The 14,647-nt window shown below is 39.3% G+C and overlaps 1 protein-coding gene across 1 annotated transcript in view; it reads left to right on the top strand.

Moving 5' to 3' along the window:
* Positions 1 to 12,490, top strand: part of LOC131107968 (protein FAM53B-like) — a 39,879-nt gene extending 27,389 nt beyond the window's left edge. Inside the window, exon 5 of the mRNA XM_058058510.1 lies at positions 10,633 to 12,490. Coding sequence (XP_057914493.1) covers positions 10,633 to 10,968 — 336 coding nt within the window. The 3' untranslated portion in view covers positions 10,969 to 12,490. The remainder of the gene's footprint in view (positions 1 to 10,632) is intronic.
* Positions 12,491 to 14,647: the final 2,157 nt, after the last annotated feature.

Genomic DNA, 14,647 nt, shown 5'->3' with positions numbered 1-14,647 from the left:
AGAAATTAGAAGAATAAATAAAGAATAAATAGAAGAATTAAAAGAATAAATAATAAATAACGAAGGGTCTACATTGTAGAGGACGATTGGTTGCCTTGGTTACATGGTCATGGACACAAGATGTCATTAAGGGCACTAAGGCATTGCTAAGTGAGGTAGCAACATCATGCTAACCTACTTTGCTACACACACACTACATGAACTACACACATATACACACATTACGCCTGCATGGAGGACCTCGTTTCAGGTGCTCAGAACCAGGCTTGAGGGACACATATTACTCTTAGAACATGATTAAAAATCACGATCCTTTTAAAACCTTCTCTCTGTAGCCTCTGGCTCCGTTCCTGTCATGTGGAGAATCCGGTGTCAATCCGGTTGTCCGAGCAAAATCTAGAGAACCGAGCGGAGGGGAGTGGTGCTTGCTCAAGAAACATGCCTCATGTTCAGTCATGCTGCCTAACGCCACACTCGATAAAAGCCAGGCTTGGGTTTTACTTTTCATTGACTGAAATGACGTTGGGTAAACGGCCAATCCAAAAAAACGTCGAGCTTATCGAGTGCGATTCCCGCCCTCTTTGTCATTTCCTGCACCGATCTGGATTTTATCATGAAGCCGCGGTGAGAAAAAAACAGGTTGATTGTACAAAGAAACAACATATGTTAAGTTAATCCTTGGCAATCAGTGGAACAGCCAAAGATTTTAAATGAGCTCTAAATACACAAATAGAGCTCAAGGAGTACTTTAATAGTATGTAGTCAACGTTGCTTTAATGTCTAATGGCTAGAGAGATACTTATCTTTAACAAGCTACATACATTACCGCTCAAAAGTTTGGGATCATTTGGAAATTTTTTGGGCCAGTCTGAGATCTGGCTTTTTTTTGGCAGTCCTGCTATGAAGTCCAGCATCCTGAAGTCGCCGCTTCACTGTTGATACTGACACTGGTGTTTGACGGCTACTATTTAGTACATATTCAGTGCAGATATTTGTCCTCTTGCACATTTGTGCAGCGTTTTTGTGTACTTGTTAGACCCAGTTTGTGCTGCTCTCTGAAGGGAGTAGTTAACAGCATGGTAAGAGATTTTAGTTTTAGTTTTTAGATTTTTAGATGGATTTTCTAATAATCTATTAGCCTTGAGATAGCTGCCAGGTGACGACCTGGGGGGCGTCTTTGTCTTAAACTACACACTCTCAGATATTTGTCTTCTAGCACAGTTGTGCATCGTTTTTGTGTCCTTGTTAGACCCGGTTTGTGCTGCTCTCTGAACAGAGTAGTTAACAGCATGGTAAGAGATTTTAGTTTTAGAGGACTGACAGTTGTTGATAGTAGGCCTCTATGCAAAAATGTAGAAAATCATCTGATTCATTTTAACAGCACGATAAGAGATTTTAGTTTTAGTTTTTAGATTTTTAGATGGCTTTTCTAATCATCTATTAGCCTTATAAAATGATGAACTTGGATTAGCAGCCAGTACCAATTGTTTGTGAAATGCATGAAACTAAAACTAAAATTTTAGTTTTAGCTGCCAGGTGACGACCTGTGAGGTGTCTTTGTCTTAAACTACACACTCTCAGATATTTGTCTTCTTGCACAGTTGTGCATCGTTTTTGTGTCCTTGTTAGACCCAGTTTGTGCTGCCCTCTGAAGGGAGTAGTTAACAGCATGGTAAGAGATTTTAGTTTTAGTTTTTAGATTTTTTAATGGGTTTTGATGCAGTTGTTGATAGTAGGCCTCTATGCAAAAATGTAGATCCTTCTTTGAAAATCATCTGATTCATTTTAATTGTTTGTGAAATGCATGAAAATGTGTTTTTCTGTGGTAAACAAAAAATTTTGCAAGTGATCCCAAACTTTTGAGCGGTAGTGTATACCACGGACCAAATGACTATACAGTGAACAGCCAGTAAGATACAAACTGTACAACAGTTTGGTACTTTCATTGTACTCCTGATATCCAGTATTGTCCATTTCCTGGTCTCCGAATAGAAAATAGCATCAGCTAATTCCGTCAACGTCCCTTTTCCTTTCCCAAAGATTTGTGTCGCCCTCAGGACCATGCTAGCCAGCAGGAGATGGATCAACACGGCTGATCCAGCAGTGTTTCCTCTAATAATCATGCCAGCTGCTAGGCGGGGGAAACGGGCGCACGTCAACACATCCAGTCGTCAGTTTGACGTTACCTCTGCTCGCAGGAATGCTCCTCTGCGTCACACGCTACTAGGCCATTCTTCCATAGATTTCTAGGGGATTAGCAGACAGAGATGTCGGTTCTATTCCGGTGTTTGTGTTTGATACTTTATTGCACGTGCCCAGTATCGTACCGGTGATGCATTTGGGTGTATCGCTACAGTCAAGGTGATTGTGGAAGAGCTGTAAAAGTGAGTACACCACTCACATTTCGGCAACCAGTCACTCGGGTGCCCCTTGCCCGAAGATAGGCTCCAGCACCCCCGCGACCCTCGTGACGATAAGTGGTAGAAAATGAATGAATGAATTTTTTTAAATTCTTTTCTATCCCCTCCTGCTCCGATCCATCTTCTATGCTGCTTATTACTCCAAATTGTCCATAGGTATGAATGTGAGTGTGAATGGTTGTTTGTCTATATGTGCCCTGTGATTGGCTGGTCACCAGTTCCAGGGTGGACCCCGCCTCTAGCATGAAGACAGCTGGGATAGGCTCCAGCACCCTCCGCGACCCTCGTGAGGATAAGCGGTAGAAAGTGAATGAATGTTTCCAATGTGATCCACTTTCGGGTCCCGACCCACTAGTTGAGGAAGGAATTCTCAAATGGTCTCAACTCAGTCATGTTTATTTTTTTACACTTTTATTGAAGTAATTTTTAAAGTTTATTTTATTCATTTTAACAGTTATTTCAGTCATGTTTATTTTTTTTTTACTTTTATTGAAGTCATTTTTAATGTTTATTTCATTCATTTTAACACTTATTTCAGTCATGTTAATTTTTTTTTTACACTTTTATTGAAGTCATTTTTAATGTTTATTTCATTCATTTTAACACTTATTTCAGTCACGTTTTTTTACACTTTTAATTTCATTTATTTTAATAAATTTATACAATTTTATTCAAGTCATGTTTATTCTTTTTTTTTAATTTTTTTAACAGTTTATGGCAATTTTTATTTTGTTTTTTTGTTTTATTTAGATGTTTTTCCACTTTAATTTCAGTGAAACCATGCAAATGTATTGGATTTTTCTAAGTCACATGTCATTTTTTTTTAAACATGAGTTTAATTATTTAAACTTAATTAAAAGAATTTATTAAAGCATTTTATCAAGGAAATGAGGAATAACATGATAACGGCATGCATACAAATAATGTCACTTCCAACTGTGCAATGAATACATAGCAGGGAGGAAGATGATGATGAAACTATTGTTCAATTTGACTTCAAAATAAGTCAGACATGGCCTTATAAATGATCTATTTTACTATAATCTGCAAGAGAACCACCAGTTGAGAACCACTGAAGCATATCCGAGTTTCATTTCTGGGGGTGTAGTCCCTTGGGCAAGATACCGTATATCATGCTTGCCAGTGATAGCTCGTCCGTCGCATTCCTCGAATAATCGCTCGAGCTCACTCCCCCGTCCACGGTGTTATTTGTATCCCTTGCACCTTGGCTCGCTATTGTGTTTTTTCCTCCCCCTGTCGAGGCCGTGGAAAGCTGAGAATGACTGAAAGGACCATCATTCCAGAATGATTTAAGACCGCAGACCTGAATGAAAAACTGCAGGTTGTCTTTGGCTTTGGTTGTGTTCATGTAAAGGTTAGCATAGCTTGTTATTTCCTCTCTCTATTAATACCGTCACCCTCCGCTCGCCCTCGCTCTCCATTCCTGGGATGACAGACATGGCGATCATAGCTGAGCGTCAAGCGTCGGCGGGGCGCGTGGGAAAAAACGTCTCGGCGCACCCGGCGCACCGTCCCACCACGTGCTTTTGACGACGAGCCGCGACTTGTCATCGTCGTCGCGGCGTAAAGCGTGTTATCTCTTTAACATGACAGATCGTCTGTGTTTTTTTCGACTCTTAGTTGCATCGCGTCCTCGGTACAGTGAAGACCAATGATTGATGGCGGAGGTGTGCGACTGTGTAGTCTGCCTGTCAGGAATGAGTTAAAGATTCCTTCCTGGCTTGCTTGCTTGCTTGTTTGCATGTCTTGCCCTCCTTTGTTTTATAGTCCGAGGACTGCTTGTGGGTTTTCCTTGGAGCATTTAGTCACAGAATGTTGTTTACTTGAATATCTGCTTTGACCTCATTTGAAGACATTCATCGATTCAACGTAGTAAAACCTGTTTCTTCTTATACCCTAATAATCCTAGGATTACGTACACTACCGCTCAAAAGTTTGGGATCACTTGGGAATTTTTTGGTCCAGTCTGAGATATGGATTTTTCTCGGCAGTCCTGCTATGAAGTCCAGCATCCTGAAGTCGTCGCTTCACTGACACTCATAATATTGTCATAACAAAGTCATAACTTTAGGAGAATAAAGTAAAACGATTATGGGAATAAATTGATAATTGTACCACAAGAAAGTTGAACTAGTTGGAAAATTTTAAAATATTTCAAAACATTTAGTCAAAATATGAAGAAAAAGTTCTCATTATACGAGAATAAATTAGTGACAGAGTTGAAATACGAGATATGAGAATTATTAAATATTAAATATAAAAAATATTTAAATATAAATATTAATGTTTTTATTAATATCATAATATTTAAAAAAATCACAACATAAAGTTGCAATTTGTGGAAGTTATAATATTGTAGAAATTAAGTCATAATATCCGAAAAGAAAATTAATGACGATTATTTACAAAGAAAGTTTAAATATAAAAAAATATATACAAAAATTTTCTTGAAATTTCTTGAAATATTCACTACCGCTCCAAAGTTTGGGATCACTTGGAAATTTCATCCTGAAGTTGCCGCTTCACTGTTGATACTGACATAATAATATCATAATATTGTCATAACAAAGTCATAACTTTAGGAGAATAAAGTAAAACTATTATGGGAATAAATTGATAATTACGAGAAGAAAATGTACCACAAGAAAGTTAAACTAGTTGGAAAATTTTAAAAATATTTCAAAACATTTAGTCAAAATATGAAGAAAAAGTTCTCATTATACGAGAATAAATTAGTGACAGAGTTGAAATACGAGATATGAGATATATTAAATATTAAATATAAAAAATATTTAAATATAAATATTAAAGTTTTTTATTAATATCATAATATAAAAAAACACAACATAAAGTTACAATTTGTGGAAGTTACAATATTGTAGAAATTAAGTCATAATATCCGAAAAGAAAATTTCTGACGATTATTTTCAAAGAAAGTTGAAATATAAACAAATATATACAAAAATTTTCTTGAAATTTCTTGAAATATACACTACCGCTCCAAAGTTTGGGATCACTTGGAAATTTCATCCTGAAGTTGCCGCTTCACTGTTGATACTGACATAATAATATCATAATATTGTCATAACAAAGTCATAACTTTAGGAGAATAAAGTAAAACTATTATGGGAATAAATTGATAATTACGAGAAGAAAATGTACCACAAGAAAGTTGAACTAGTTGGAAAATGTAAAAATATTTTAAAACATTAAGTAATTAAGCAATTTGTGGAAGTTATAATATTGTAGGAATGAAGTCATAATATCCGAAAAGAAAATTTATGACGATTATTTACAAAGAAAGTTCAAATATAAAAAAATATATACAAAAAATTTCTTGAAATTTCTTGAAATATACACTACTGCTAGTAGATATGGCTTTTTCTTGGCAGTCCTGCTATGAAGTCCAGCATCCCGAAGTCGCCGCTTCACTGTTGATACTGACACTGGTGTTTGACGGCTACTATTTAGTGCAGCTGCCAGGTGACGACCCGTGAGGCGTTTTTGTGTCCTTGTTAGACCCAGTTTGTGCCGCTCTCTGAAGGGAGTAGTTAACAGCATGGTAAGAGATTTTAGTTTTAGTTTTTAGATTTTTAGATGGCTTTTCTAATCATCTATTAGCCTTATAAAATGATGAACTTGGATTAGCAGCCATACCAGGAGATTGATGCAGAGGACTGACAGTTGTTGATAGTAGGCCTCTATGCAAAAATGTACATCCTTCTTTGAAAATCATCTTATTCATTTTAATTGTTTGGGAAATGGAAAAAAAAATGTTTGTGAAATGCATGAAAATGTGTTTTTCTTTGGTAAACAAAGAAATCTGCAAGTGATCCCAAACTTTTGAGCGGTAGCGTACGTGTTGAAACGACAGTAGATGTTGCATTGAAAACTATTGAATGGTGAATCGCTGGTCTCCCGCTGTACCGTAAACCATTTAGCCTTCATTTGCATTCGCTCATTGCCTGTCATTGTCCTGCTATCCAGCTCTCCCACAAAGCGCTCCACTGTGTGTACATACGCCATTCTGACCAAAGAATGACGGCACGCACTCGAAGCGACATGTCAGACATAAGCCAGCGCTCATTTGCATCTCGTGGCATGCGGGTCACGGTGCTTGAAAAAGCCTCGTTGTATGTTCATGCTGTGGTGTGACGTTGCTGTGGACGTCGCTAGAAATAAAGGCTTGATACGTGTGATGTTGAAAGTCGCATTTTAATTAGGAGTCGTCCAGATTTAAATATTGATATTGGGACAATATCAGACAGTATATATGACAGGAGCTATTGGAGGACAAGCAGCATAGAAAACAGTGGACAGCGCCGCAATGCTGTCTCCGTCCACCAGAGGAGCACGAAGCCCAGAGGGAAGCTGACGTCATTGCAGCGCCCCAACGAATACATTGCCCAGATGCAATGTAATATGGGAAAACTTTTAAAGACTGCCCCCCTCATTTAAACTAGTATTGGTACATGTTTGTATACTTTATTTTAAACACATTATTTGTATGACCTGTGTGTGAGAAAGCCTAGTGTGGTCTTTGACTTTGTGATTTATTTCTAATCCTTCCAATTATTTCTATTGTGCAAGGTGGCGGTTATCATTGATAACTGGTGGAGAATGAAGTGTATTGTTTGTATGGGCATGCGTTATGGGCGTACATGTTCCCTGTAGTGTGAGCTTTGACTTTGTGGATTATATCAAGTCTTTCTATTAAATTATTTCATGCAAGGTGGCAGTTATCATTAATAACTAGTGGAGAATGAAGTGTATTGTTTTATGGGCATGCATTATGGGCGTACATGTTCCCTGTAGTGTGGGCTTTGACTTTGTGGATTATATAAAATCTTTCTATTGTATTATTTCATGCAACGTGGCCGTTATCATTAATAACTGGAGGGAGGAGCGACTGCATTTACAGTATACGCCGCATAGATTCTGACATTGTGGATGAGGATTGGACTTTGTGGATTACATCGAGTCTTTCTATTGAATTATTTCATGCAAGGTGACCATTGTCATTAATAACTGGAGGGAGGAGCGACTGCATTTACAGTATATGACGCATAGATTCTGACATTGTGGATTACATCAAGTCTTTCTATTGAATTATTTCATGCAAGATGGCCATTATCATTAATAACTGGAGGGAGGAGGGACTGCATTTACAGTATATGACGCATAGATTCTGACATTGTGGATTACATCAAGTCTTTCTATTGAATTATTTCATGCAAGATGGCCATTATCATTAATAACTGGAGGGAGGAGCGACTGCATTTACAGTATATGACGCATGGATTCTGACATTGTGGATTACATCAAGTCTTTTTTATTGAATTATTTCATGCAAGGTGGCCGTTATCATTAATAACTGGAGGGAGGAGCGACTGCATTTACAGTATACGCCGCATGGATTCTGACATTTTGGATGTGGATTGGACTTTGTGGATTATTTCTTGTGTTTCTTCGCATTTCTGCTGTGCAAATTGACGGTTATTGTTCATAACTGGAGGAGGGATGACTTTATTACATGACACGTCGGCTTTGTGTGCGTGCATATGGTGGGTCGGGACTTTATTGCTTATTGCTAATCGTACTGTTTTTTTTTTAATTTATTGTGCAAAGTGGCAGTTATCATTACGGGAGGAGGATTTACGTTATGATGACTTCGGGCGTTGTGCTTTACAAGATCGATCCACATTAATCCTAATCAAGACGTCTGCTTATCATAAACTAGAGTTTACTAGTTTGGTGTGTAAATGACTCGAGTCGGTTTACAGTGTGCAACGTGATGCAATGATTGCCTGCACATGTGTGGTGTATGGTTTTTTTGTGCGTTTATGGTTGGGTGGGTATGTGTGTTGGAGTTGGGGGGGGTATGAAAAGCTGGGTAGAAATCTAACCCCCCTTTTTTCACTCGCTCTCAAACTTCCAGCAGACCCACCCAAATCCCCGGCAGTCCCAGTGGGTTTTATGGAAAGCACATTGTGACCAAGGAGCTCTCCACCTCCCCCACTCGGGAACCTTTCTGTCCTTCTGTCCTTTGGTCTCCTCCTTCTCCTCTGCTGTGATAATTAGTAGTCAAGTAATACCAGGGGGGGGGGGACTGAACACAGTGTAGAAATCCCCTTTTCCGTTCCCGTGACAGCCAGTGAAGGCCTCAATCTACGCTCATGATCACCTGAAGCGCTCCCAGTCCGCTAAAGACGCATGCTAGCAAAGATGTCCGTCATGAAAGGAAAGCTTTTTAGTGCAAAAACCTCATCTCTATTCACCTCCATGCCTCCAACATCTGCTGCTGGGCCAACTCTCGAGATCATTAACCCCTTCGCGGCACTGCACAGAATCGCACCACAGTTCATGGGTTGCCTGCTTTTTGTCACAGGAGGAGTTTGGAGGCTTCTTTTTTGGCTCCGAAAGACGAGCTCCCGGGTCGGTAGCGGTGCATGCAGATCGTCCTCCGTGACAAAACCAGAAACAAGATACAAGTTTGCGTTTTTTGCGACTTCACACGGTTTTGTTTTGTACTTTATGACGTCTCGTTGCACGTGGTGCCTGCATGTGCGATGAGTATCTCGATGAAATACAAGAGGCGAGCAGCTTTTCGGCAGCTTCAAGAGAAATCTAATAGCACCAAAAGCTGACAATTACAGGAAAACCTCAAGATGAAATACTACCCCTTGAATAAACGTACGTCTAGTACCTCTGCTTTTTCTCACACCAGAATACTGACTGACGATCCGAGTAGTACCGCCCGGGGATGTCCAATTCCAAACTTGGGAGACGCTAATACCGTATTTTCTGGACTATAAGTCGCTCAAGGTCAAAAATGCATAATTAGGTACAAAAAAACATACATAAGTCGCTCAAACTATTTTACAAACTACTACTTGACCAAAACAGACATTACATCCTCTCGGACGTATTGGACTATTCTTTTATTGTTAGAACTTGCCTTCCAAGAGGACGTAATGTCTGTTTTAGTGAAGTAGTTCAAATAAATTACCCGCAAAAAATGTGACTTATACTCCAGTGCGACTTATGTATGTTTTTTTCTACCTAATAACCGTATTTTCTGAACTATGTCGCTCCGGAGTATGAGTTGCACAAGGCCAAAATTGCATAATTAGGTAGAAAAAAAACATACATAAGTGCACTGGAGTATAAGTCGCACAAGGCCAAAAATGCATAATTAGGTTAAAAAAACATACATAAGTCGTACAAGGCCAAAAATGCATAATTAGGTAGAAAAAAAAACATATATAAGTCGCTCCGGAGTGTAAGTCGCACAAGGCCAAAAATGCATAATTAGGTAGAAAAAAACATACATAAGTCGCACAAGGCCAAAAATACATAATTAGGCAGAAAAAAACATACATAAGTCGCTCCGAAGTATAAGTCGCACAAGGCCAAAAATGCAAAATTAGGTAGAAAAAACATACATAAGTTGCTCCGGAGTATAAGTCACACAAGGCCAAAACTGCATAATTAGGTAAAAAAAACATACATAAGTCGCACAAGGCCAAAAATGCATAATTAGGTGGAAAAAAACATACATATGTTGCTCCGGAGTATAAGTCGCACAAGGCCAAAAATGCATAATTAGGTAGAAAAAAAACATACATAAGTCGCACTGGAGTATAAGTGGCATTTTTTGCGGGTAATTTATTTGAACTACTTGACCAAAACAGACATTACGTCCTCTTGGAAGGCAAGTTCTAACAATAAAAGAATAGAGAACAGGCTGAATAGGTGTAAGATATGCTAACACAATGCTTATTCAGCTACACAAAAAATAAACATGAACACAAAAGGTGTCCACTTTTTTTCATTTATAAGTCGCTCTGGAGTATAAGTCGCAGGAACAGCCAACCTATGAAAAAAAGTGTGACTTATAGTCCAGAAAATTTGGGTTACTTCTCCGAAACTTAAGCCAAAAACTTACCACTTCCACACAGAATGGGAGGAGAACTTCATGACATCATGCACTGTTAAGATCATGTGACTTAGTTTTGTTAAAACAGCTGATCATTTCTGTTAAATAGAGGATCTTTGACGACCGTTTTTGCAGTCACCTCCTAAGAAAAGCAGAATATTTCTGATTTCTGAATTAAAAACAGCAGAACCCTCGTGCCATATAGAAGATCTTTGACAATTTTCCTTGTTGTCTCTTGTCTATCTTTTACAGCAACTTCAGACTTTCCAGAGCTTGAGTTGCCCCGGCTTTTCAATCTTTGACAGCTGCCAATCAAGCCTGCCCGTATCGAACCCGCCCACCGGCCGACTGGACTCGGAATTCACCGCCGTCTCCGAGCTGGGACGCGGACCCCGACAGGACGCAATGGTCGACGAGGAGGATTCTTCCGATGAGGAACTGGACAGCGACTCGGCTTGTAGCGTGGGCTCGCCACCCGGGTCCCCCGTGAAGGGCAAAGTCGCCCTCTGGAAGGGCGACTGCAGCGCCACGAGGGACATTTTCCAGCTCGGAGGAGAGCTGGATCTTGAGCAGATTGAAAGAAATTGAACATGTTTGTGGAGATTCCGAAAGACTATATCCGGATTGGACACGGAAGAGAAGAATTTGAAAGGGAAAGACGTTGGAAAGACAATGAAAGCAACTTCCAAAGGATCAAGTACGTGCCTTGAACATTCTGACTATCTGAATCAACAAACTTTAGTTCTTTTTATCGGGATTTGCTCAGGAGTGTAAACATGAGGGTTAGTCTTAAAAAAAAAAATATTCCCCGCCGTCTTCCGAAGTGGTCAGCCTGTCCAGAGTCACCTTAGCTTGTTGTCTTTTTTTTTTTTATTATTGCTCAAGGTGGGCACAGGAAGTACGCTGTCAAAAAGCGACCGTTGACCTTATTCTCTGACTTTGCTGAATGTAGACTCGATAAGCTTTAAAGACGTTGTCTGGGTTCACACGGACATCGGTGGTGCGGCGTTCAACCCAACGGCCTTAACCTGGACGCCATCGTAGTCCTAGCACAGACAGTACTTCTCAACAATGTCGATATAGTTCGATATACGGTGCGCGTATCCCTCACATTTCCGCAGACGTTGCATTATATCTTCTCAAGGGACAACACTAAATAAAAATAATAATAATAATAATAACCTTGTATAAAAGAATATTCAGTCGGGTTCAAGTCCGGAGGAGCTTCCTTAGCAAAGCCTGGTGGTGTGTTTAGGGTCCTTACGTCGGGAAACTGCCCTGTGGCCCAATGATGCTGTGGACTTCGCTAGAAATAAAGGCTTGATACGGGTAATGTTGAAAGTCGCATTTTAATTAGCATTTAATTAGCATTTAATTAGCATCCATATTTAAATATTGATATTGGGCCAATATCAGGCATAAAGTATATTTGAGTATATTTGAGCTATTGGAAGACAAGCAGCATAGAAAACAGTGTACAGCGCCGCAATACTGTCTCCGTCCACCAGAGGAGCACGAAAACCAGAGGGAAGCTGACGTCATTGCAGCACCCCAATGAATACATTGCCCAGATGCAATGTAATATGGAATATATGCTTTTAAAATATGTCAAATTTTTTTGAATTTTCCCTCAACAAACCGCAACTCCCTGGTATTGGCAGCACTCATGCAGCCCCAGACTATGACCCTACCACCACTAGTAGTATTGTATATACTTTCTATAGTATTATCCCTTGACAAAATCACTGAATCTGCTGAAATGTGAGGGTTGTACCTATTGTGACATTTATGGAGAATTAGTAAGCACACCATGAGAATATGAAAAAAATATTCCATAATCGACATAAGCTAAACGGCTGGATTATTGCTGTCCATGTAAGCATAGGCAAATTCTCCTCACATGCAGCCGCCCTCTTTTTTTTTTTCTAGGTTCTTCATATGCATTTGTATATTTGAATTAAAAACACAGACTCTCTGAAATTATTAGTTTCGACATGATAATGTTTATTTTTCTAAGTGACTTTTTTTTTTGTAATGGAGCTGTTTGTGGAGCGAGAGCGCGAGGGATTTCTTCTTACGAACGGACATGAAAATAAACCCCCATTCCCGACCTCGTGTCTTGTTTCATTTCCTCCATTAAATGAAGAAACATCGGCTGTGTACACACTTGTGGTTGTGTCCTTCGGTATTTGCAGTTCTGGAACAAAAATGTTAAAAAAAAAAAAAAAAAAACATTTGTTGGAGTAGTCGGACATCTGCATGGAGATGACATGTTTTCTATGTGCTTAAATTGGTTTTCTCTGAGTAAATCCACATTTAATCCACTTCATCCCATAGTCAAAAACATGCATTTTAAGGTTAAATGGAGTTTACACTCACACTCACATTCATACCTATGGACAATTTGGAGTCATGCTAATTAACCTAGCATGTTTTTGGAATGTGGGAGGGAACCGGAGTATAGCATAGAAAGCATAAAAAAGTTATCTACAATACTTTTTTTTAACACTAATAGAGCCCTCTAGACAAATACTAACACCCCTATAGTCAGCTTTTCACTCGCATTACATGAAAACTTACACATTAGCATTAGGAATGACTCATGCTAACATTACTGAGTACTACATGTCATTTATTGTTCATTCATTCATTCATTCATTTTCTACCGCTTATCCTCACGAGGGTCGCGGGGGTGCTGGAGCCTATCCCAGCTGTCTTCAAGCGAGAGGCAGTGTACACCCTGGACTGGTGGCCAGCCAATCACAGGGCACATATAGACAAACAACCATTCACACTCACATTCATACCTATGGACAATTTGGAGTCGCTAATTAACCTAGCATGTTTTTGGAATGTGGGAGGAAACCGGAGTACCCGTAAAAAACCCACACATGCACGGGGAGAACATATCGGTCGCTTGTATCCGTATTCTGATTGCATTCACATTGGCCCAACAGAAGCACAGAAAACCGACCCACATGGACTCGCTCCATCACATTCTAGAACCATTCTTGATTCATTTCTTATCACATGTCTCTAATGTCTCTCCAAGAAGCCACCATCTTGTCCGAGTCAATCGGGCCTCTTTTTAAGTTGCATTAAAGGCTGGTATCGTTCTTATCAAAAGGCGCCGAGGGAGGCTTTTTGCTCCATAGCCATCCAGACTACGATAGGACAGATTGTTTTTCCGACACGGGGGAGGAAAAAGCCCCAGCCACAGAACGGTGTGTTTATGTCCCAAAACAGGATGCTCCCGTCAGTGGCGGCCTTTCCTTCGACGGCGGCCTTGAAGGAACGTGAACTCTGACGTGTTGTGTTTCCTTACGCGAACAACATACCGTCAACATACCGGGCATGGAAAATTGTTAGCGATGCTAACTGCTGTGAAATTCAGACACCCTATAGCAGGGGTCTCAAACACGTGGCCCGCGGGCCAAATACGTTTGATTAATGTTCATGTTAAAGGTTAAATAACTGTTCATAGTTATCCTCCATGTCCATGTGGAAGTGGTAAGTTTTGGGCTATTTAAGTTTAAAGGAAATAACTTGAAGGCTACCGTTTAGGTCGCTAGCTCTATAGTAAAAATAATAATAATAATAATAATGTGGAGAATAAATAGATTACATCAAATATGAACAACAATGTACAGCATAAACAGTAAATTACACAAATAATTTAAATAATTTTGAATAAATTTGCCGTCTAATGAAGGATAATGGGCCAATCAAAGTTGGACCCCCGTCTGTAGGCTCTACAGCAGGGGTCTCAAACACACGGCCCAAATGTGGCCCGCAGGACACTAGTTTGAGGCCCCCGCCTTGATATGAAAGTTTAATGTTTGATATGGATGCTGTATGGTATCATGTACCCAGAAAAAAATGATTACGTTACGTTGATTAATGTTCATGTGAAAGGTTAAATAACTGTTAATAGTTATCCTCCCTATCCGTGTGGAAGTGGTAAGTTTTTGGCTATTTAAGTTGAAAGGAAATAACTTGAAGGCTACCGTTTAGGTCGCTAGCTCTCTAGTTTGCGAGTTAGCATGTGTCTCAAGACCCTGCAGTTGCGCAATATGTTGTAAATAAAAAGTATAAATGTGACTATAGTCGTGTTTTGTCATGTCTACAGGGCTCTAATAATGCTTTGTTCATTTTAATCTGAAAAAAATAATTGTCTACCCACCAACTATATGTGGTTTCTTGAGTTTTTATTATTTGCCGTTTTATTATTATTATTATTATTATTATTATATTTATTTATTACTGA

Source organism: Doryrhamphus excisus, chromosome 20 (assembly GCF_030265055.1).
Source record: "Doryrhamphus excisus isolate RoL2022-K1 chromosome 20, RoL_Dexc_1.0, whole genome shotgun sequence".
Classification (NCBI taxonomy): Eukaryota; Metazoa; Chordata; class Actinopteri; order Syngnathiformes; family Syngnathidae; genus Doryrhamphus; species Doryrhamphus excisus.
Note: the sequence above shows the minus strand (reverse complement) of the source record. Positions and strands in the feature narration are given on the sequence as shown.